Raw genomic sequence first — 26009 nt, 5'->3', positions numbered from 1 at the left:
GGGCCGAGACTGAAGAATAAAAATGATGATACACCTTTATGTGCAGGCTCAAATAATATTTGTTAGGAAGGGCTGCTTTCAGATGAGGAACAACATGTGATGTTATTTTAAAAGAACTCTATGTAGACTAGTTATTGAAAGAGATTTATTCAGCTTCTAAAACAGCAGCCTTACACTCTGTAACAACTGTAAGGCCACCGCAGGAGCTCGGTGTTGCCCCTCAGCTCTGTCTGACCAGGACTGATTCCAAGACTAGACTTTGTTGCTGTAAGCAGGAAGAAAAATATATGATAAAATAAAAGAAAGAAATGCTGAATCACTTTTCTTCAATTAAGCTGCACAAGAAGAGTCTATTTTTAATCTTAGCGAAAACCCTGGTGTCTGATATTCCATGAGTATTTATACTTTTTTATTTTAATAACTCCCCTCAAGGCCAATATGAGCTAAGCAAGTAAATCCTCAGAGAGCTGATGAAAAAAGCAATCCCATTCACTTAGATGTAAAAATAAACCATTTGGCATATTTATGCAGAAAAGAATCTCATAAATTATTATTACTTTTTTTTTCTGTCATTTAGTACTTAGCTAGATTGAAGGCACGCACAGCTTCCTGTTTGCATTTTTTTGCTTTGAAGTGATGGTGAATAGATTCATTAAATTAGAACAAAAAAACCTGCTAATTTGTTGCTTGTCTTCTGTTTCAAATGGATGATCTAAAAGGCTGAAAGTAGTTGTGTATTTGTTGTGATGCTGCTTGCAGTTTGTTACGAGGGAAGTAAGCTCCATCGGATTTTTAAGCAGTATTTTCCTTCCAGCAAAATCTCCAGGTCACAGCTCTTCCAATTACATGCAGAAGGCAGCACGGAGACAAAGCTAGTCTGGATAGCTTTCTCTTTCAGCAGCAAAGTTTGCATTTCTTTTAATGTAGTTAAAACATTTGACAGGAGAGAGTGGGGTTTAGTGATGTGAGGTGATTTCCAAATGAGTGTTAGCTTTTTACTGACCTACTTTTGACTAGTGGTGTATTCTTGTCCATTACTTTTTGTCATTGAATAATGCTGATACATTAAGCTGTGTGCTTCAAGGGCATTGTAAAATTGCATGTAGGGGCAGGACTGAACTGTGAAAGTGCAAATTACTCTATCAGATCATACCCAATTAAAAAGTGACAAGCACAGCAGGAGAAATTGAAAGCAAGGTTTATCTTTCATGTAACATAAGAAGTCACTATATCGGTTAGAAACAAAGTGGGTGTGAAACAGATTCTCCACCTCTTCTCATCCCTCTCCAAAAATTAATAATATCTGCTGACTTCATTATCCAAAAGAATAAGCCCCTGAGTTGTAACATCTCCTGTTGAATGATATTACGACAATGGCAAGAGAAGGGGAAGTACGGCAGCCATCCACCTTTAAGCTCTCTGCTATCAAAGCATGCACTGGACCTCAGGTCAGCGCATTGGGGATTGACGGATAGGGAGGTTGGAAAAAGTGGTGGTAGTCTATATAAAACTGTAGTGTGTCATTAAAGGAAGACTTGCAGTCTTAGAGGCTCTCCGCAGTTCCACAGGAAGCGTAGGAATAAAAGCATGGTAAGGAAGCCAGGAACTTCTACTAAGCCCTGTAGTTGTTATAAAACTCCTACAAGCTAAGGAAACTTATTTAATTCCAGTGCCATTGCAAAAATCCTTATATAACCTTTACCATAGCATTCACCAGCACTCTTCTAATGGTGAGGTGTGTCTGTGAATGTATAAACGAATGCATGGCACTTAAGGACATGGTTTAGTGGTGGACTTGGCAGTGCTAGGTTAACAGTTGGCCTGAATGATCTTATAGGTCTTTTCCAACCTAAACAATTCTGTAATTCTACGTACAATATAATCTTCCAGAATGAATCCCCCTGGCTCAAGATGTTGTGTTGCAGAACCTGTTCTGATGGTGAACCTGGATTAAAGATGTTATGAACAAAATTGTGGTGCTTTCCAGAGTACTAGGCTTGTGGTGGTTTTGGATTTGGGGTTTTTTGGTTGGATTTTGTTTGTTTGGTTTTGGGTTTGGGTTTTTTGGTGGGTTTTTTTGCTTTCTGGGTCCTTTTTTTTTCTACGTGTTGGTTTTCTGTTGGCTTTTGTTTTGTTGTTGGGGTTTTTTTTGGGTGGGGTTGCTGATCTAATACACTAACTCATAAAATAAATAAAAAAACCTGAAAAAGTAAATCAGCTTTGCAAAATGTGTCCTATATTTGCTATTGGAATGCAGACTGCTTCGGTGATGTGTGACTGCTGTGTGACCAGGTGAACACCACCACCTGCAGACAGTCAATGTTACATTGACCCTGATGCTTGCTGCTAATGGGTATTACCCAAGTGGCATCAGTTAGTGAACTCCTCTGTGTGTGAACACAACTTTAGCACAGCTGATTAGGTTAACACCGAGTTTTCAGGTTAGGCCTTAGTGTGTGACGTTCTACTTTGTGAAATAAATAAAAAAATACAGAAAATAAAAGGGGAAAGTAAGAAATATGAAGCACTTGATATGTTTAAGCTGTGCTTGGAGACATTGTGTTGTAGGACAAGATAGGGGGAGATGGATGGGTAAATTCACAGGGTACCTGATCCGTGTAGCAAGCTTTGCCCATAAAAACAGTGATGCTCTTGTAGAATGCATCTTCATATAGAATATGTATTTAATTGATGTACGAGTTAAGAGTTTAAAAGGGAACAACTGATTAAAACTCCTACCAGACTTGGAGATGGCAAGCAGCTGTTAGGGAGGGGAAAAAAGCTATCATAATGTGAAAATTATGGAAAACTATCATAACATGAAAATTATTATCCTCTAAGAGCCCCCATTTGTACCCATGATGGAATGCAAAGGGTCATCAAAAAGAATAGCATTATTATTGTATGTTATGGTCAGTAGGTAGTTTAATGGAGTTTCTTCTGAGTGAAGAAGTTGTAGGGACTCATACACAGGCAATATCTAGATCCCAAGTTTAAAAAACAAACAAGCAAACAAAAAAAAACCCCAAAACACCAAACTGCCGAAAACACCCCTAAATCTCATAACAATCTTGAGTGCTAATTTGTTCCGTTCCATAGTGTTTTAGTTTTATCAGAAGTTTGATACAAGATTCATAACACTTTAAAGGACTCTTGTGCATGAACTGACAAATTGGTTAGGCTTGCCTGCTTCTCCTGAAGGTAAAGGGGAGGACCTAGCTTAGTGGGGTTTCTTTCTTTTTTTGTGTGTGTGGTTTTTGGTTTTGTTTGGTTTTGGGTCAGGAGGAAACCTTTTGGTCAGGAGGAAACTTCTATAAACTGTGCCTTTGTTAGTCTCACGGTTTTTGTGGCACAACCAAGCGGTCAGTGCATTAATTACTGGATTTATTAATGTAATACAGATACAATAGACTTTCAAGGGGAAAAAAAGGGAGAAAACACCCACACTGTAATTTGAATGGGGAAGAGATTAATGGAATTCTTATTTCTAACTGATACATTTAAAACTTGTGGGCAAGAGATGAGTTCGTTTAAAAAACAAAAACAAAACTGTACAGTTATGCCATTACCTAACTTTGAGTTTTCTTTTACAGTGACCAGTGTAAAAGAAAATGCTGAAAAGTACATGGAGGTCCTGGAGGATAAACTACATAGGTAAGGATGATATCATGGAAACCTTTGAAAGCTTAAAAATGCTTGTTAATGCAGCATTGACATGCATAATAGTGTTAGGGAATGTTTTGGAACTTGCATTAGAATAATGCCAAAAATAGTTCAAAGTTGTAAATCCCGTAAGTGTTATTTGTTAAGGCCTCTGTTCATGGCTATGTTCAGCAGCTTTGCCACCGGCCTGCTAATGGATGAAGGTAAAAGAAAGAAATCACAGTGTTCTGTAGTGCGTAGGACTGCTCTGGAGCGGTGTTGGTATGGCCAGAGAAAAGGGAACGTGCGTGCGGTTGGTGTGCGTTGCTCCAGCTCTGCCTGCAGGTGCTGTAATCCGTGGTGTGAGCTCCTGAACACCCACCAGCCCTGAAGTATTGGGGATGTGACAGCTGGTTGAAAAATTCCCCCTCTGTTCCTATTGAAAACCCAACTCTGAGCTGAGCCAAGGGATCCCTTACCAGAATTCCGGGCATCTTTAACAAGTAATGACTCTTTATATAAGAGTTCTGAAAGAATGCCATTTTGAGGGATTGTGGAAAGCAAATAGAAACCAAGACAACAATGGGGATATTTTAAGAACTGAATCCTAATGCAGAATTTATTTATTTTTAGGCATGTTTTTTTTTCCCCTAAACAAATGCTGGCATTTATTTTTCATTTCCTTACTGCGTGAAGGGCACTCTAGATCACCCTCAAGTTTTAGGCTGTTTCTTGAAGTATGGTTAGTAAAGGTTGCTCTGCTGTTGCAGTGGAATCTTCTATTATAGTGGCCTTTGCCTTGCACAAGTATATTTATATTGGAAAAGAGATTTCATGGGAAGTAATTGGAGTTTGTGTCTTGATAAAATGCAACCCACCAAATTAATGTCGCTTCCTTTTCTATTACTGAGCATGTATAATTAATAAACTTGTTGCCCTCATTATTTTTTGTTGTATTGATAAAGAACGGATTCTAGATCTTTAGATCTGCTCCCTCATACTTTTGAATACAGAAGTATTTATTTTTCATAACTCTTAAATTTAAAATTAATTTAGAGCACTAAGTGAAAAATGATTGAAACAGACCTCAAAGATCAAGCTGTGTGTCTGCGTCCTGCCTAATCCCACCATAGTAACATTTAAACTCCATATATTCCAATCCATCAGCGTAAAATGAGTCTTAAGAACTTTCTGTGGGTTGTCTTTTTGAAAAACATACTCTTTATTAAAAAAATGAAATATAAGGTATAACAATGTGTATTGATGCTTCTCTAGGCTGTATGGATTTAATTGACACATCAGGCTCCCAGAAAGAAGTAAATTTCTCTTTAACAATTAAATACTTGGAGAATCTGTATAGACTTTTTTCTCTTTCTGAGAATTTATGAGATAGAATTTGCAGTTGTGGCTTTTTCTAATTTATTTATGCTTTTTTGTATAGTTTTTGGGTTGTCTACCTGGACTTCTCTGCATCGGTATCGTAAATTGCAACACACTTTTTTGTGTCTTCATAGATGCTGTTAATGAGCTTGCAGCATGTTTTTTTCCCTTTTTCTGCTATTTGTGGGAGAAATTTCCATGCTGAACTGCCAATATTCATCCTGCTTCTGTGGGGAGTATCATTTCAGGGGAGGGATGAAAAGTTAAACCTTCTTTTTGGCACTGCTTTATATTTTGGAAACATTTTTTTTTTAATGAACAGTTAGTTAACCATTTCAAATTTCCCGTAGCAGATTTAAGAGTTGTCGAATATTGTAATATCATTTGTTGCTTTTATATGCAAGGATTCCCTTCCTCAGTACTACATAAACCTGGGCCTGTTTCGGCTATAGGCTTCAAAGTTTTGCTGTCGGGGCAAGTGTTCTTCCCAGCCTTTGCTGAGGAGACGAATGTAGGAAGTCCGAGTACATCACTGCAGCCGTACTGGTACATTTAACATGCACTTTGGAGTTTGCCATCAGCTTCTCTTCCTCTAACAGACTGTTGTGGTGCTCCCAAGCTTCTAAAATTTCCCTTCCTGCCCTTAAGGAGAAAAAAAAAAAAAAACAACCCAAAAAAACCCGTCATCAAGAAAACCCCCTAAAACTCACCAAATAAACCCAACAAAAAAACTCCCCAAAAACCCACCATGTGCTGGCCAAGTCCCCAGATGGCGAAGATGCAGTCTCCTGAACCAGTGACAATTTTTCAATATGTACAAATGGTATTATTCTAAAAATAGTTTATACCAAGTAATTAAGGGCTAAGAATTTCTTTTAATATTGGTGGGAAGAGAAAATATCTAGTGTTTTTACCAGAAAGAAGTCTCTAAGATACTACATCTTTACTTTTTTTTAATATATTTATGTTAATAAAGTGGTTATAGATACTTGTGTGTTTTAAAGGTTGTTTGGGCTTTAAGTAATTACCTACACCTGCTTCACAGCCTGAGTAATTAAAAAAAATAAGCAAGAGCCCAAGAGGTGGCTTTACACTCCCCCACCCCCATAGAGGAGTAACTTGACAGACTGTTTCGCTTTTTTTTTTGGTCTTCATATAGGTGCTCAAATTACTCCTTTATATGTATCATAACCTAAAGAAAGACTCTCTAAGGAAAATTTAAATAGTAAGTTTTAAGTTTACATTGTAGACAGAGGTAGAATTTGCATCTGGCTCATGGTTGTGCTTTTTTAGTTGCCTTTGAAACCAATAGAGGATCAAGTCTGTGCAGCATGAATTAAAATAAGCTTCTAGAACTTTTCTCTGGATGAAACAGATCATTTTGCTAGCTAATGTTTTGAATAGGAACAACCTAGATTCAAAACCCTTCAGTATAAGATACAGCTTCAAAATAATGTAGATCTGTTAGAAATCTAATTTTTGTCCACTTCCAGAAAAAAATTAATGGAGCAAACTCAGACCAAAAACAGCTTTAATGACTATTAAAAAGTATCTGTTTTATCAATTAAAATGTTTTTCCTCCCCTCCTCCTTTTTTATTTTGTTTATTTTCTTCAGTAAAGTCTGGAATATACTCCTCTTGTGATTTTTTTGTTTGTTTTGGGGTTTTTTTTGTTGGTTCGTGTTTTTTTTTTTTTGGGCGGGGGAGAACCTAGCTTATTCGCTGGGGTGCCTTTTTTTTTTAAAAAACACATACAGTACTTCTGACTGCACCCTACAGAATACATCTGTTCTCAAGTAGCTTAATAGAACATTACTCTGATTAAGAGCAGTACTCTTCTAATAGTCTTGCACCTACACAAAAGGGGAAATATGCGTTGACAAAAAAGGAAATATGTTTAGTATCTAATAATCTCACCCTGAAGAAGGCCAACCACCCATTAAATATACAGATTACTTGACATTGTTTTTTCCTTTAAAAATACAGTTTGTATTCTGAGCAGTGGATTGACAGTTGTAGAGGACAGTATCCTTCAAGAAAAGAATAAATAAATAGCATGTTTCATAATCCTGCAGGCTGTCTCTTTTCCAGTCACCAATATACATCAAGCCACTCCTAGAGTTTATACATTAAATCACTAGCTGCTCTTTTGAGAATGTAAATACCCTTGCCGTCACTTCCACGGCAGACCTTGCAAATCGTTTACCTTTTGCTAGTAAAGAGGAGATGTGCAAAAGTGGTCAGAGTTAGGATAATGAAACTGGGTTCAGTGAAGACATCTGTCTGTATGAATATTTGAAGTGCAAGAAGTTTTGCTTAGGCAACTGCAGCTCATCGCTTGAGCTGTTTAAGAGGGATTGTACGGGAGGAGTTTACTATAGCTGTCCCTTACTACAAGTTTACTATAGCTGACCCTTGGTCTTCCACAGAAAGTGTATTTCTTCATCTCACTTCTTTCCACTCCAAGTGAAGGCTCTGCTGGAGCTTTATATCATTACCATAACTGAAGTGTGCTTCAGCAGTCCAACTCTTTCAAGAACCACCAAGTTCTGCCATAAGTGAGCTTAAGTCATGTAAATGGTTGAGGGTCATGAAATGAGCCCAGGGGAGGGTCCTATAAAGCCATAAGAGCAGAAGATTTGGGTTGGGATTTCGTTCTTAAATGCTGTCTCCTAAATCAATACAGATTTTGCAAATGTGTGGGGTACCAATAAACACCTTTGAAATCGATGGACAGAAAGTACAAAGTTACATTTGTTTAGATACTTAGATGTGGGAATCCTTGTCTAGACTTGGGGTTTGTAAATATTCACTTGTTTTTGAAGATACCAAAAAAATCGCCTGCCTTTTAAATGGATAAGAAACCTTTGAAATGTATTTCTGCATGAAAAGTCATAATCCTTTCAGTTATTTGCTAGCTTTTACGTATCTCAATGAAAATCATGCAACATGAGCAATTGTGTATCTATCACATTTTACATGCGCTGTGTATCTCATTAAGTCTCTGTCCTAGCTTCAGCCTATTTCCCTTCCAGCGCAGAGGGGGTTGTGAGAATGCATGTGCATAAAAAGATTGATCTGTGTGAGAACTGTATTTGATAGCTGGAGAAACGAAAACAAATGTGTGGAACGAGGTAACATTTAAAAAAAATAAATTTATCTTCCAGACCATTGCCTTTGTAGTATATGTTCCACAGGAAATACAGTTATCTTATAAAGTGCTGTGCAAAACCAGGAGTTCAGTTACATCACTGAAACATGCAGTAAAAGGCTTTGCTTCTTTCAGCTCAGTCTTACCTTTGGAGACACTACTGTGCTATGCCTGCAGTAGTAGAGGGAAACAAGCCATTTAAAAAAAAAAAACCAACAAACCAACTTTTTATATAGTTTCTATACTTTTTAAGTATTTCTTTATACCAAAGAAAGCTAAGATTAAATTAATGGTGCAAATCGACTTCATGAGATTTAGGATGAAATAACAATGCTTTTATTTTTCAAGCATCCATTTAATAGATATCCGTAGAAACATGTTTGGAATACATTGCCCTTGTGAAACTTATTAGAAACTGATAATCTGTGAAAGTTTGCACTCTTAAGCAGATGGAGTAAATGTGGTGGAATTGTTATAAAAGAGCATCATCTGAAGATTTATTTTTTTTGTATGCTGTGAATGATTTGACATTTACCCTAAGAACTGGGGTTTTTGGCATACCAAATATTTCCTGAGTGGCATTGCATGTTAACATGAAAGTTGTGCCTGAACCATAGCTTGAGCAATTCGTGATAGATATGATATACAATGAAGGAGCATCTCACAAGCGAAAATACATTTTGAGGGGGGAGGAGGCAGAGAGCAGATAAAATGTCAAAGATCTTGGGACCATCATTCATCCTTCTGCGTGCACTCAGAATGTAAGAGCCAGACCTGTCATGGAGCATTGAACCCTGAGGCAGCAGAAACCCCAGAAGGAGCTGCCTTCATCGCTAATTAAACAGTTAGGCATTTAAATGTTTCTCAAAACTGTCCTGGGTTGAGGTGAGATCCCTGCATCCAACTCGAGCTTTTTAGCCTCCTGTACCCACCCAGAGCTCTGTTTGAAGTCTGACGCCGCTTTTGAAGCGCAGCCTGTGGTGTCCAAGCCTACCAGTACAAACTTGCAAATATCAGGCATTTTCGTGACGAAGTTCCTCTGTGGCCATCTACAGACTCTTCTGTAAGGGTAAGGTTTCATCTTGGGCTGTTAGTGTCCCGTATGTCATTGTGTAGAAAGCCTGGTGTCTGCCAGAGGAGAACTGCAGCGCTAAGGCTGCTGAGGAAGGCTTTCCAAAAGCTTTCCCCTCTTGTATAGGCAGTGGCGCAGGCATGCTTGGGAATGCCAGATGGCCTGCGGTAATTCTGTGTAACCTGTGACCTGCCTCAGTCGCACTGTTTCAGCTGCTGGGAGGATATAAGTGCACAGATAGGACTGAGAATGCCATCCTTGCCTACCTCCCCCCAACACTGTGTTTTCCACTGCGCTTCCAAGACAGCTCACAGCCCCATCCCTTGCCAGATAATGATCCGATCTTATTTTGCTTACCAACAGTTCTGCTGCAGGAGTGTTAAATGCAGGTTAGACAAAATACAAGATCCTTCTGGTGACTCATTTAGTCCCTTTCTTCTTCCCAGCTGGTCTAAGTCATACACAGCTGTGAGAACATTAGCTCTGAAATTGTGAGCAGCAGACACTTTATATGCGGTGATGCATTCCTTTATATCTCATGGCCCACATGGTGATGGCTTCTAAATCCCTTATCATAACTGCCTCAGGCTGGAAACAATTTTTTTGTACCATCTGATGTAAAGATGACATTTCTTGAGCTGAGGGAATTTAATGTGATTGTACTGTTCTCCAGGCCTCAAAAAGATTATGCTGTGGCTTCCATTCATCACAAAAACAGGGCTTTTTAGTTGCTTTTTCTAATTCCCAGATAGGAATCATGAAATTATTTTGGGGGAATAATGTTGTTCAAGAATAACTGGTGACAATTACGCAAAGGTGTTTTATTGAGCTATTTTCTGTGCTATTCTGCAAGAACGGGGAAATGAATAAATATGCCTGCTAGTAAGATGTACTATTGCAACGACTCTGCTTTGCCGTTGTTGGTTGCTGAATGATACAGCACCTGGTAACTTTGCAAACGTATGCAAAACCTCTCTTCTTTAATTGATTCTTTTTTGCTATTTGTCTTGGTTCGTTTTCTGTTCAGCAATCTTTGTTTTCATGTTAATGGGTGGCTTTTTTTCAACTCATGGAGGCACGGTGCGGGAAATGTAGTGGATTCTTACCCTGATCTAAGGTGTGCTCATCTGCATGGCTCTTTGTTCACTGAAGTGTGAAGGGGATTGTGTTTAGGACAGCCTGCATTTACTGAAGAAGCAGAAGTCAAGCCCAAGGTGTGTTTTACCTGATCTCATACATCTGTGACTTTTTTTTTTTTAAAGGTTTCAATCTAACATCACTTGACTAGTTCAGAATAAATGTAGCTACAACCAGATTGCTCAGGCTGCTAGCGTATGCCTGCATTCTGCATCAGAAATTTGTGGTTTTCATTTGCAGGCAGTATTTTTAATGTGTTTGAATGTGTCATCTTCACTGAGGTCTATCCCTTCAGACAAGATGTCCAATGTCCTGAGGGTCCCATGCTAGAAGAGGACAAGTCAGGAATAGTTGCCACCACATCACATTCCAGTTTGCTTGAAAATGAACGGTCTTAAAATGGTTGTTCTCTTCCCTTATTATTCATCCTGTTAGTTCACATACCAAGCGTCTTGGGTTGTCTCAGGTATCCTTTAAAACATACTAAGTTTCAGAAATGTTTTTGGGAGCAGAGCTGGGTATGAATGCTCTGAATAGCAGAGCACACCGAAGGGACAGCGTTTTATGCTGCTGATGGTCTTCAGGCTGGTCTAAGATGGTCTTAGAATGCATCAAAAGGACTGAGTGTCTTTGTGGATGCATACATAGCTCTCTCTCTTACCTGGTTACGACTTCTCTACTGTTCCCCTCTGCATGGGATATTTATTTTTTTTAATATAATATTGCTTATACAGGGGTAGTTTCCTAAAATGTTGTTTGCCTGTGACTTCAAGCTGTTGTTTGTGAGTTATCTTTATCTCCCTGAAAAAGTGTCCTTGGATGTCAGTGTAATCATTTGTGTTGCCGGCCCCGTGAAACAAAGGGCTGCAGGACTAGGCCTGGTGTGATTGTCTTAAATACTGAAAATTTGAAACGCGGTTACAAGTTGATGTTACTGAAAGTGAATATGGTAAATAACTTAGCAGATTCACAAAACTGGAAAAAGTTTTTGCACAATTCTATGACATCTGAAGGCATTCTACCTCAACTGTAACTTGCTGTTCTTTAAACAGTCTCTTTTTGAACGTATTTTGTAGTTTTACCATACTGATGGGTTCCCAAAAAGCATTCAACCACCACCAAAAAAACTTATCTGGGTTCAGTAATGTTGAAAAAGCAGTGCAGTGTCACCTAACCCATATGGGGATGATCAAAGACTTTACTTTGGAGAATCAATTCTCCTTGTTCTGAACAGTGCATTCACTTTGTTGCAGTTACCTTATCCCTCAGTCTACATGAGAGACACTGTCATGAAAACAGTATTGTTGTTTCTTAAAGGCTCGTGTTTTCCTGATATTCTCTTCCAGCCTGAAAACAGCAACTTATGTCATAGCACTTTGTGGAAAGGTTATGATACCAGGCATTGAAGGATTATCACCTCAACAGTGTAACTGGTAGCAAGAACACAGGAACTTGTGAACAAAAATAGCATTTTAAATAGATTTCTATAGGGGAGGGAAAAATTGTCAAAATGGCATGTACGTGCACAGTTGCTCCCGCTCAATATTCAGAAATGGTATTCAGGCTTTTTTACTATCCAACTGACTGTTTTGGTGCTAATGTAGCGAGGGGAAGTTCACTTGCCCAAAATATTAATGAATAAAAGGAGCATGAATAATGAAAAGCAAACTGCTAAGTATGCTACTTAATAAATTACAGGTGATTTTTTTGGTTGATGTATTGGCCCAGCCTTATTTGGGAAATACATACTTTTTTTATAATAGTTTTGGAAACTTAATTTTCACAACGGTGAATCCAATTAACAGAGAAAGAAAACTTAAGTATCCATTCTTATTCTATTTCTTGTTTCCCCCTCTGTTTTAAGTGTTTGTGTGCTTTCTTGTATGCTGTTCTTGAATTGCTCTTAGCAAGTTAGCATTCTTAGAGAGGGGGCTTCTGATTCTTCTCCTGGTCTTTCCTTTATTGTGACTTCTCTGTCTCCCTTCCTTCCATTTGTCTTATTTCCACTTTGTAGATTTTATTCTTACCTTCTTTGCTTCCAGCTTTATTCCTTAGCACACCTATTTTTGTGTATCTCCTCTCTGTATATCATGGGGGGGGGTGAAGTTGGGCAGTAGGAATATAAGAAAGCGCTTGATTCACAGAAAACCTATTCTCACCTTTAAAACACAGCAGATTATTTTTCAAGATATCTTAGACTGCAGGACCACAGTTCAGGTTCCCATTAAATGTTCTTATTACCTTCACAATCACTTACAATATATTTGAAAACATCTGCAATGTCCTGACAGAGTATAGTATCTTAGAAGTTCTTAGTAAATTTAAATAATCTCACAAGAAATTTGATGGTATTGCTTCACGGAAATAGATTAGCCTAGATTAACTGGGTCTGGAGGAGAGGAGAGAATCTTTGCTGTTCCTTTTGTCTGTGGATGTGAAAATGTAGCTAATACCCACAAGGGGTGGAAACTGAAATCATCTTTCTGGAAGTGCAGCAGATAAAGTTTGTAATCATGTCCCTGCGGCATAGCGTGCATTTCATCTTCAGGGTGATCTGGTGCCAAGTGCTAGTGGAGATCCTTTGACAGACAAACACACGTCTCATGCCAGGATGCGACTCTTGGTTCCTGACCTGTAACTTGTGTCTCTCAGCACTGACAGAACTAATATTTATACTCATCTATAGATAAAATGCACATTGCACAAGCAGTAAAAACGGAGGAGGGTTTCTTCCACTAAGTGAGAAACTACTGAAAAACAGAACCTTAAAACCATGGTTGCTTCTATCTGTGGCCTCCACAAGATAGGAGAAAATTGCATTGATGGAACCCACCATGTCTTTTTTGCCAGTAACAAGGATCTTCTGGGTCTGCAGTGATAAAATGAATGCTGGTTGCAAGGGGAGGAGGACTTTGTTTTCATTCCTGAGGAATTAAATTGCTGGCTGAAAGCGTGGAGGGAGATTTTTGCAGAAAGCAAGGGATGTGATGGGGAGGCTTTTGAGTCCAGCAGTTGTCTGGGGGAAGGGAACATTACAGAAAATTTACTTTTCCACTGTAAGTCCTAGTAGGCAGTTAGTATTGCACCCATGTATATTTGGTATATATTGTGCCCTGAACATCTTTTAATGACCGTTTGGCTTCTGTATGAGGTGATAAGACATGAAGAAGGGCACAAGTATCACAAGCTTATCAATTGTTGCTGTCTCTTCTTCCTTTTTTTTTTTTCCGCATTTTGCCTGTTCAGGGATTCTGGGTCATAAATATTGATTTATTTTTTTCCATTTTTAATTGGGAGGTGAAGGAACTGTGGCACATGATTTTACTGTTTTATGTCAAGTTGAGGAAAGCTCTGTTCTCTTTAAACTTAATCTCAGCATTGAAAAATAGATCTTTTTGTTAAAAAAAAGGAGGTCAGATTTGAGGCCAGTTTCCAGTGTCTCTAAAGCTTTAAGGCTTTAGAAAAAGCAAAGCACATGGTCACACATCCTTTACTAACTCTCCAAATTAATTCAGGTTTCATCCAGGCTAGTGCTTTTTCAAAGTTACTGAATTAACTGCAGTAGTTAGTGTGCAGCGTTGGTAAAGAGAAGGTGACAGGGGATTTTGCTGCTTATTCATGGAAAAGCTTGCCCGCTTCCCCCCCACTTTCTTCCAGGCTTTTTGTCTTCCATTCATTTTATGCTTACCATAGCAAAAATCACCAGAGGACAAGGCTGGGTCTCCCCTTCTAAAAACAGAAAGTATTGCCCTTGCTTAAAAAGAAAATGCGCTGAAAGTTTACAGCCTCTCTAGCTGGTTTGTAATTGTGTATTTTGCTATGATCTTTTCTTATTCTGTGTGCCTTTTTTTTTTTTTTTGTACGCTGCATTGTTCTAGTGCTGGTCAGTCAAGCCCACAAAACTAGGGTTCAACACTTTGCTGAAACTCATTAATGTCAGGGTAGTCCTCTCCACTGCAAACTCTTGCCTCATCAATAATAAGTAATTCTACATCGTTTTGCTGCTTTGGTGTGCTGAGGTTTCCCTATTTTGGAGCAGAACGTTTCCTTTGTTTTTTCAATCACAGAATCACAGAAACTTCAGAGTTGGAAGGGACCTCTAGAGATCATCTAGTCTAACTCCCCTGCTAAAGCAGGATTGCCTAGAGCACAATCACTTGTGCTCTTCCCTGTTTTCTCATCTCTTTCTATTTGAGTGAATTATCATAGAATCATAGAATAGTCTGGGTTGGAAGGGACTTTTCAAGGTCATCTAGACCAACCCCTCTGAGATGAGCAGGGACAGCTTCAACTAGATCATGTTGCTGAGAGCCCCATCCAACCTGACCTTGAATGTTTCCAGGGATAAATTACATTAATTTTATTAAGAGTTTGAAATTCATATTAATCAATTTTTTTGTTTGTTAATCAGTTATACTTGTGAATGTGAAGAGGACCGCATTTCGTGAATGGTGAATGTCTAACATGACTGACATCAGTCACACCGGCGTTCTCTCCCCTGCGAGTAGGCTGTGTGGCTTTTTGTCCTGGAAGCCTATACAGTTTTTCTTATCGATATCTATGCTAATGTGTATTTGCATTAATGAAGGGAAGGTTGATACAATGAGCTTTGATGATTTGCTTTTAAATAGTTTTCCATTTCCAATGCAAAAATGCTTTGGCTGTGAGGTATTTCTATCTCACAGCTCCATTACACTTCAGAAAGAATATTCAGCTGCTGACTTCATCCTAGGATTTTCAGATAAGGTCCAAGACCATCAACATGAGGATGCATTTGCAGGTGCTATAGCTGATGAGGAGTTACCTCCGGATACTTTGTCAAGCTAAAGGATAGTGGTGTCATCATCCCATCCAGATAATGGAGAAAATTTGCACCAGGAGGTGCTAGCGTTATTTGCAGATGTTTAGTAAGGGCATAGTGTCAGGTGAGAGGCACTGTAGAATCTAGGGACTGAGCTTGAAAACTTGATAAAAAGACATCTGCTTAAGCGGAAACTGGTTCCTGTAATTTCGTGGGACTTTTCCTAGACTTTTGTTTTTACTGAGAAAAAGGTGAGTGCATCATGGCTGTAAACTTTTCAAAGTGCTTCTCTTTGCCCATCAGCATCACCTGTGCCTTGTCCGGCACTGCCCTGCTCTTGTCTTCTCTGTGAGCTAATTTCATGCAAACCTCAACCTATCTTAGTTGTGGAGGTATGACTATGTGAGGAGAGGAGTGTGCAAAGCTGTTTGTCACCTCTGTCCGTGGCATTAAGCTTTTGCTATCTTCTCAGGTCCCCGTAGTGGTTGCAAGTAGGTTAATATGCATAGTGAGAAAGACCTCCTGAACTCGGCAAGAAAATTGTTCGGAGGTGGACATTTATTTTCCTACTGCTACCGTTTCTGAGTGCATTCCTGAAGACAAGACTTGAAACCAGTTTGTGCGTTTCTCAGGAACTTTGTCTTGAGCAGGATTGCCATCAACAGTGGTAGTGGGTGTAGAGCAATCAAGGAAGGTGAAGATGGACGTTTGACGTCATCTGCCTGCTGTCCAGCTGTGCTGCTAAAGCCTTCTGTCCTGTGTTTGGATGATACATTGCTCAAAGTCCTGACCGGCCAATTATATACAAGCATCAAGATGATTAAACAAGTAGAAAATAAATAAAATATCACCACCTGCATGGCATGAGTATGAAGATGTAGGATAGCTCTATCTTGTATGCAACTGGGACAGTTTTTCCCACTAGCATTTGGAAGTATTCATTACTTAATGTACTTACTGCTGGGGATGTACTCTGCCAGTTTGGGAAGAAACGCAGGTCCCAGCAATGTGAAGTGTGCTGTCAGCAGCAGCACTGGTTCCGTTGTAGCTAACAGGGTCCAACCAGGGAGGATCTGTAGACCCTGCCTTTTCTGTTTTGCTCTGTTTGAACCAGAACAGGATTTGGCTCCTGACCTTATTTGACCCTGCAGCAACAGTGGGTCATATTGTGCCCTCGGGTGTTTCAGAGGAACTCCGTAAGCACATGGCTATTGACATCAGTATTTGGCCAACACTCTCATTTTTCCAGGTGTGACTTCCTGGTTACAAAGGGTGAATTTCAAGGTACATTCCCACATGATGACAGTATATCATCTCTCCCAATTGTATCTTTTCTAAAAAGGCATTTCTTTGTCCTGTTGTTTTTAATTGTTATATATGCTTAATTCCTGCTCAGTCGGTAGTATGCAGGGTGATTCACATTCCCAAGTGCACTTGACACTGAAACTCTAAATCTGTTACCCTTTCAGAGAGGGGAATATATTACAAAATGTTGAATTTCATACCAGAGAACAGAGGTGAATAAAAATGATGGGAGAATTATAAATTCCTTCTATATGCTTCCTAACGCTTGTGGTCAGAGACTGTAATAAAGAATAAGAGATCAGACTCATTATTCTAATTGCTTTGCGATAAGAACGTGTTCTTCTCTCGGTATAAATAGCCATTGCTGCTATTGCAGCAGTGCGGATTTGTGGCAGCTGAGAATGTGACCTCAATGCAAACGCTGTGCTTTGTTCCTGTGGCATACTTTTGGAAACAAGTGTATTTTCTTGGATTAGAAGTGGTTGTGACTTTGAAAGCCACTGAATTGCATCAGTTTCGGTGGAAGTCACTAGAAGTTGATTCCATTGTGGGGTTCATGCTGATGACAGTATCTAGGTTTGTGAGCGGGTCAACTGTTTGAACAGAGCTTAGATGAGTACATAGATCCTGAGATGCAGGCTTTCCAAAGTCAGGGCCTAATTCATGCCTCTTCTTTAAATCTGATTTGGGATCAAATATTAAATAGTGCAGAAAAAATATCTAATTCCAGCAGTTCTCATTCAGTCAAAAAAAAAAACCAAACCAGCCCAACTGTTTAATGACATTGTGGGGCTTTGCTGTTATTGCAGGAGCCAAAGGCAAGCAGGATGCAGACTGAGTTATCAGAGCTAGTACCAAACCTGAAGGTGCTTTATCAGATTACGAATGAGGTAAATGATAAACTAGGGTTAAGAAGCTGGCTTTATGTGGACTGCTTAATAAGAAGAATTCCCTGGTAGCTTACTCCTCATCTATCAAAGTTAAGTATTTTACTCTTAGAACAGATTATTTGTAATAGATGTTTCAGTGGAGGTAGGGGCAGAGGACCATTACTCTGTTCCATTTTTTAAAGAGAAGTAAATAGTCCTGAAAGTAGGTAGTAAATTTTTACATTATAGATTAGGTAATTTAGTAAAAATAAACTGTACAGTAAATGTAGGGACAAAATTGAGTAGTAAATTCTTACTACAAGGTGCCTTCCTTCTTCCATTGTAAATTACTTAATTTCCTGCGTTCGACATGTCGGTCCTGTTCTTGCATCCGCCTTGCATTAAGAATCAAAGTGAAAACTATCAGCTGCAGCAGTCTATCATTTTTTGTTTCCAGTGGAGATAATTTAAGTATAACACAGTGGCATTGAATATTGATAGAAAGATGACAGGCTGTGATTAAAGTTTTGTGCTGGGTAAAATAGATGACTGGAGGATTGAAGAGAAAATGACAAAAATATTGTTCGGTATTGTGTGGTATCTTGTTTTTTAATAACACTAATCGAATGTCCGTTATTGGTTTTAAGCACTAGAAAAATTGTTCTTCCTTGTTGTTTTGAACAGGCCTTTCAGAAAAGAAAAAGCTAATATAAAATATGTACATTTCACATAAAATACAAGGTGGTAGTTCTGTCCTTAAGATGCTGATATCAGGGTTTTTTTCTATGGTCAAGAGAAAGATGTCATGATTCTTAACAGATTGGTTTTGAATTTCAGTTTAGATTCTAATCCTTCAGTATCCTGGATGCAGTAGGTAATGTTTTACTGAGTGGGAGAATTTGGGGATAATGAGCGTAACTGATAGGCTTAATTTTATTTTTTTTAAATATTTGGCAGAAAATACTATCAGATACTTATGTGTTTCTGTTTACTGAGATCACTGTGAGGGGCCATGTATTTTTACATGAATATTATTTCTTATTTGTTATTATTAGCCTCTTTCTGTGAAAAACTCTGTCTTAATGGGAAGGAATTTTTTAAGAAATGTTTTATGAAGTCAGTTCAAGTTAATAGCATTTGAAAGGTCTGAGAAAATTCCTTAGGAATCTTAATATCCAACCATCATAATAGAATGGATTTAACCGTTTTTTCTTAATTATACAATTTATAGAATTGGTGGTGTAACCTCATTATGCATATGTACAAAATGCCCAAGACTGATTTAAGGTATTAATGTGAGATAATTTAGATTTTCTTTGTGTGTGTGTTGGGGGGGGCGGGGGGGAGAGTGGAATTTATGAGAGGGGGGTGCAACCTATGTCTGGTTCATCAATTTGTTTACATACAGTTATTGCTGTAAAACATAATGCTTCATTAAATCAAAATCTATGGAACTAGAGAGAAAAATGGAATTCTGGAAGGAGATCAGATACACTGGTCCCACTTGCAGTTGGTCCAGAGCAGTGATTTGCTTCCTCCTAACGCGCGGTTTGTCTTGCCTTCTGCACTAAAGGCTGTATTCTCATTAACGTTTCTCAGCTGCTGATAGAAATCATTCAGCTACAAATCCGAAGTAGGAAAACGCCTCCACTCACAGCTCCCCTTTGTTTACCCTGCTTTGACAATTTGGTACGCACGTTGGAAACCTCTATTGTAGCGCTGTGAAATACATAATAGTTATGTGGTATGTTGATTGTCCTCCACAGTCACTACCGTTATGTTAAAAGGAAAGTATTTATACAAGTTAAAAAGTCTTATTTCCTTCATATTTGTACATCTTCCCGTACATACATCCACCTACACATACTACAAAGTCCTTCACATGAGGATAAAACAACACAACTGAAAGTGTTTGCAAATAGAGCATGTTATAAACATAACATGTAATTTAGGTGTTCTCAGCTAGTTAATTCTATAGCGCAGCATATGCTTGTTCTGTGCATGATCTTTCATAGGATCTTCATCCAAAGACACAACTGTGAGCTATCACAAATAATAAAATGGCAGTGTTACCTGCTAGATAACAGCACGGGGCAGGGGGAGGGTAGAAGCAGGGAAGGAAAGAGTTCCATTTCAACTGAAAAGGAGTATAAAGACCTGTGGAGGTTGTCCCTGCGGCCAGACCTGTAGAAATACACTGTCCCTGGAGGGGCAAGGAGAGAAGTGAAAGCAGCAAGGTCTGTGCAGCAGGCAGCAGCAGTCTAAAGGACGTTGCGCAGCGTTTGAGTGGTTGTGTTCTAGCGTGGCATTTTTCCTTCCAAAGTGGTTTCGTTACACTTCAGTTTCATTCTGTGTTTATTTTACTGGGCCTAGGGTGTCTACAGTGTTAAATACCACAGATGAACAGGTGTCTGCTCGTATTTGTGTTTCTCCACTAGGACTCATCTGAAATTTGGCGAAAGTGGGCAAGGAGGGAATTGAACCGTTGCTCTTCTTTTTGCTCACAAAACCAAGAAAAATGATAGCTCCTAATCCCATAATAACTTGAAAGACTGTGGTGGGTGTTTTCTGGTAATATTGTAGAGGTTAGATCACTCAACAAAATACAGGAGACCTGGCTCCAGTTAGCCTGCCTGCTGCACCTCCAGGTATACTCTGCCTTGCTACATCCCTGAGGATGCCACAGCCACCACATTGAGGGCTGGGCTGGTGACTGGTTTCCTCAGATCTGTCCCTTTCTGCACATTTGTCTCTGCTCCTGAGATGCTGTAGAAAGCAGAGCCCCTGCTATCACCTATTCTTCTAGCTGTGTGAAAGTAGTTTCCACATCTCTGTGCTGCATTGTAATGTCTTGTCTGGGTGTGCTGGATGTCTTTTGGATAGGGCTGTTGTGCAGAGGACTTGTCTGTGGCTTTATAGATATTATAAAAGTCAGCCCAGAGCAAAATATTAGGTGTCAAAAATGTAGGAGTCTAGAAGTTAGATGGGGATTGTGAGGATTGCTTTCTTGGGCTCTTGTGCTTCTGTGTTCTCCAGTGGGTCGAACATCACATTTAAAGAGAGTCAGCTACCTATTGTTTTCTAGATATGTTTTGTAAGGGAGAAGGCAAGGTCAGAAAAACAAATTGTGCCAGAGAAAAGTACTACAAGCTTCAGACTTTGCCTAGGAGTCCTAGCTAGTCTCCAAGGTAGGTGTTAGAGCAGGTTGTCATCCGACAGGGGGGTGTGGAGTCCTTCGAGGAGTGAGTCTTGTTTTTACACGAAGTGCAATAATAGTGCTGAACAGCAAACAAGTATTGTCAGCAAGCTTTAAAATAAAGAGAGTAGAATGAATGTCTCACGCACTGGGAGACAACCACATGATCGGAACAATATGAAGTTAATTCATGAGATTTTTGCCTCCTGAGGAGATTGGAGGAGAGAAGAGACACAATGCAAAGAACTGAGTTGTGAAACTGAGGTTGTATGAAGGGGTTTATAGGATTAGGGAGACTTACAAGAGGAAAAAAACCAAAAAGTTGTGATTTCAGATGTTTAGCAAAGGTGACTTTTTAGTGTGCAGGTCAAAGAAAAAAAAAGTTTTGCTGCTTGAGCAGAGTCCAGGTTTTCTTTGTCCCTTTTCCCGCATCTGTTTTCTTCTGTTTTTTATGTTCATCAACTGAGAGCTGTGATCTGATGAGCCTTAGCTATACCTTTTCCCTTATCAGTCTGCCATTGCACGCCAGCCAGATGGGGAAAACAGGGTTGTGTGCCTCCCTCTCCTTAGACCCTCATTTGACCCACTGATGGGAACATTGTAGTCCTTGGTTTGTTCCATAGATTGGTTGTAGGCATCTTAAAATGTAACAGCTAAGGTTAAAGATCAAGAACAGATCAGGCTGGAAGCCTTTTTTTATGAAGGACAGAAGCAAAACATATTCTGAAGTAGTAAGTACTGTTAAATACAAGAAAGGCTATTAATGCATGGCTGTGAATTAATAAGATACACCAAAAGAGAGGGGTGGATTTCTGCTACCAGTAAAACAATATGGTTGCCTGCCTTCCTCTAAGTATTGTTACTCCATGCTTTCTTAGGCTTGCCTCCTTTGTTCAGTGCATGGCTGTTACCTTAAGAAAAGGCAACAAAGACATAACTAAATGTAGAGTAGGAAGAGCTAGTTCCTCCCCTGTGGTGCAAAATATAAATAGAAGTAAGTGACCAATATCTAGAGAAACTTTCCCTACTTTGTACAATAGATAACAAAGAATGGGGATATAAAGCAAAGTCTTTTGATTCGTGTTACCATTTCCTGCAAGCCTCAAAACTTTCCAATCATTTTAATTGTTGTAATGAAAATCCCTGTTGGTTCTGCCAGACTATTTTTGTTGCTTTTCATCTGCTTTCTTGACACAGAAAACTGCCTTTAGGGTCAGTGAATGCAGTGTTAACATGTGTGCCAGGTACTGAGAAGAGGCAAGCGCATGCTTTCCTGAATCTGCACCTTAGTGTGGCTCACCTATTAGAAGGAAGTTGTCCAGAGTATTCCTGCTTAGTGATGGTTCATCTCCCCTTATAAGTTATCTTTTGTTTATGCAGTTTCTAAATAGATGTCTTACTATGTAGCCTTTTAGCTTCAGTCTCGCTCCCTTGGCTTTCAGGATGTGGCTTTTTACAGGGATGTCCTTTAAAATAAGCAACATCTATCAACACATAGTGTTGACCTCAGGTTATTATAAACTACTTCTAACAATTCACTCACCAAAGGCCATTCCTAAAAACTAGAGACGATGAGATTTACAAGTAGTGACATCTCCCCATGTTGATTCCAATTTTCTTTTGAGGAGATTTTGGGGGACTTTGTTTCGTGTAAGTAGGGTTTAATATAAAATCTTTTGGCTATTTTTACACAGGCATGTTTTCATTTAGGGTATAGTGTTCAGGAACTGAATGTGCCTTTTGTATGTCTGCAGGGCCCTCAGTAGGAAAGTGGTGTTCTTGTAGTTCCAGTTAGCACTATAAATAGCTTTAGAATAATGTTGTGCTGAGAACCACATAGACAGTCCCCATTGATACCTCTGGGAATCTTGTGGAAAGGCAGAGAAGCAATGTTCTTTGGACTTCAAGCAGAAGAGAGAGAATCCTTGCTGGATATGGCTCTCAACATGAATTTCACCCAATATTACACATAGATTGAAGATATCCTCCTCTAGTTTCCTTGTACCCTCTGGTCTCCAGTGTGTTTGGTAGAAAACTACTTGAGGCTTGGTAAAGGCATCTGCAATTACAATTTCAATTGCCACTTTATGAAGAGAACTCAAGGATAAACCTCCCTGTTCTACATTCATTTCCTCTTGTCCATAAATAGCTCTGTTTCTCTGGCAGCTCTTTCATCATCATCAACTTGACCTAATCCAGAATTCTCCCTGCTGCGTCCTTTTGTGTTGCTGTGGATGTCTCAGCCATTCTTCGAGTCAAATAAGGCCTGCTCTTATGGATTCTTTCTGCATAGTATCCTTGAGATAAGACCTGTCCCAGCTATCCATCCAGCTAAAAAATTACTCGGGTTGAGTCTTGTGTCTCCCTTACTTCAACGTCCATTTGCCTGGCCATGACTTGACAAAAGCAGTCTTGCCCTGCTCTCCTCCATTCAAAGTGCTGTTGCCACTGCAATGGCTGTTCTTTCTCTTTCTTTTTGTTTTCCTTCTTTTTTTTTCTTTTTTTTTTTTTTAATTTTAATTCTGTGTTTATGATCATTTCATTTTGTTTGATTTTTTTCTCCACTGGTTCCCTCTGTCCTGTCACATCAAACATAAGTATTAACCTTCAACGTCAAGGCTGCTCACAATCTTTTACCACCTACTCAGTCTTCTCTTTTTTTTTTTTTTAATATCAAAAGACTGACTTCCATCTACAGCTGTTAAACCACATTGGTATCAATCACTTGCCCATTACGTTTTTATAGTGACATCTTTTGCCTTTCTGTCATGATTCCTTTATGGAGAGATGGAGATCTTGGATATCCACTGACCTATTTCATTGGCTGCCTGCAATTCCTTAAAATTCTCATTCACTGTGGTACCTCAGTGTGCTCGACAGTGATTAGACTAGTTACTGATGTAACTAATTAAATTGTTGTACTGCAACTAACATGCCATATTCAGTCCACTGTTATCTCAGTGTTTCTTTGGACATCCTTATCTATATCCTAGCTCTTGTTGCTTGTTTTAAACTTGGTCATCGTAATCTGGTGTTTGTACAAAGCTTGGCAATTGGGACTTATGAGCACCCTGGCACTTGGAAGTTCACAATTGCAGGTGATTAAGGTGTGCTTTGTTGTTGCAGGGTCTATCTAAATGGTTGATGGATTGGGATTTGTAGTGGGTTCTAGCAAATTGTTCCTGGCACCTCCATTGAACTTTCCACATATACCAATTTGATAGTAACATACAGACAGGTGTATAACACCTAGAGGTTGATTCGTCATAAAATATTTATAAGTATAGGAATACTATAAAATCTGGGCCAATCTTGGTTCATCGTTTTGAAAAGTTGCCTATCTGAAAAAACTCACTGAGTTCAGTACAGGCATCTACACGCTTTTGGCTTCATGGAGACTGCAGATGTATTTTTAGTGTGGATTGAACATGAATAAACCAAACTCTGAAATTCAGTTGAGCTTGATTTTACACCTGATGTGAAAGCTAAAGATTTTTGCATGCTAGGGACAACATAATTTTTAATAATTATTTGGTATGTGTTTCTGTGTCAGATATTTGCAGCTTTCAAATAATTTTCATTAAAAAAGTGTGTTTGAAAAATGCTTTTAAGCACTGAATTTCAAAATACAGAATAAAAGATGCAGACTCCTTGGGCTTAGGTATGTTCAGAATATGCAAGTATATGTGCGTTCACGGATTTCAGTTGAAAAGTTCAGCAGAACATCTTAGTATCTTAGGTCAAGTTTTACAGATACGATGATAAAACAAAGATGTCCTTAAAATAAAAGCAAGCTATTAGTGGTATGTTCAGTAATTGCTGATTACTAAAATGGGTGTAAAAGATGCAATCAAAAGCATGTTGACCGATGAGCTGAATAACAGCAGCCCAGGCACTGTTATGCTGTACTTTTATATATGCTATTCATCCTCTCCACTGTGAATACTACATACATCACTATCTCTGCCCCAGTTTTGTCAATAGAGCTCTTCATTAAATTGAATAGCCAAAACAAGCTATACACTGGAAATTATGATTTAAGCCTCTAGTGTATTTTCTGAGGCTTTAATAATAAGCCATATATAGCTGCAAACAAACTTTTTAAAGAAGCAAGTAAATGGGCTTATGTATGTCTGCAGGAAAATGTTTTGACTGTGTAACCATGATGATGTGACTGACAAGTAGAGAAACAGTGGGGGTTATTTTATATTTCTGGCTTGGTAAGTGAAATGCTACCTGGATGGAACACAGAAGTGTAATCCGGTGGAGATTTTTTCCCTTTCTAATTAGTGATACTCTGAGCTCCTTGCGGGAGACCAATTTGTGGACCTCATGCTGCATACTGCCTTCACTAAACATATATACTGCCTCTAAGCACAGATCAAGTAGCTTGGCTTCTGGAGCTTAATTTTGCTCTCAGTCTCAAAATATTGCTGTGTGAATTTTACAGCTTGGTATCTTGAAGAGTTCGTAGAGTTAGAAACATACCTTTGTTAGATTAATGAATTCATTGTAAGCAGTGCAGCTCCTTTATCCTTCGTTTAGAATAAAAGATAAGCTGGTATTTAATTTAGTCAGAAAAGTTAAATAGTTATTTTCCTTCTTTTAGTCACTTATAATTGCTCACTATTATACAGCAAATGATATAATTTGAAGAGCACTGTGAAAAAAAAATATTGCTTTTATTAGATATTAGCATTCGAATCTGTCTGGAAGTGTGTATTGCTGTGGGAATTGGTGCTTCTGAGTCCCATCCCAGGCTCTGCTACCGATCTGCTGTATTTTAGCAGGCAACCTAATCTTTTTGTTCCTTAGAGACAACATGTATTAAATGGAGGTGTGACCACATCTCTTATGAGCAGTGTGATGTTAGTATTTAGTATCATGTTCTGAAAAACTGTCTATGCCTAGAATTCCCATTTTACTTCCCATTTACTTCAGGTGAAAATATCTATTGGGTGCATCTATGTATCTATTGGATGCGGTATTTGTAACATGCGCGGACATCTCTGAGAGGTATCAATGGGTTAAAAGTATGAAGAAGCTTGGTATTTCAAATTTCCTAATACTTTTTTCTTTGGTGGGATAACAAAGTAGAAAAAACCCAAAGCACATTAGCGAGAGATAAGGACAACACTCAAAAGCGTAAGACTGAAGGAAAGGAAGAGTGTTATAGTTTAATCTGATTTGATTCACCAGAGTTGAAGCAAGTACATTTCAGTCTAACGAGAAATTTAGTGTACCTATTTTCCAAAAATTAGAGCTGAGTTAATACTGTAAATAGTGTGATTGTTCACACATGATCTTCTACATGAAATTCAGGAAAGCCACATGACTGTTTTTAGGATGGCAGGCCTCTATATCTGATAACGTGAAGGAAGCTCTGATTGTGATCGCAAGACCCCTAGACCTGTGTCCTATCAGGAGAAGGTCACATGCACCCAGTGTATGCTGCA

The 26009-nt window shown here is 38.8% G+C and overlaps 1 protein-coding gene across 4 annotated transcripts in view; it reads left to right on the top strand.

Annotated features, from left to right (window-relative positions):
• Positions 1-26009, top strand: part of DISC1 (DISC1 scaffold protein) — a 199433-nt gene that overhangs the window by 156521 nt on the left and 16903 nt on the right. For all 4 annotated transcript variants that reach the window (XM_074580118.1, XM_074580121.1, XM_074580119.1 and 1 more), the window contains one exon: positions 3594-3654. In XM_074580118.1, the coding sequence (XP_074436219.1) occupies positions 3594-3654 (61 nt within the window). The remainder of the gene's footprint in view (positions 1-3593; positions 3655-26009) is intronic.

Source organism: Larus michahellis, chromosome 3, assembly GCF_964199755.1.
Source record: "Larus michahellis chromosome 3, bLarMic1.1, whole genome shotgun sequence".
Taxonomy (NCBI): Eukaryota; Metazoa; Chordata; class Aves; order Charadriiformes; family Laridae; genus Larus; species Larus michahellis.
Note: the sequence above shows the minus strand (reverse complement) of the source record. Positions and strands in the feature narration are given on the sequence as shown.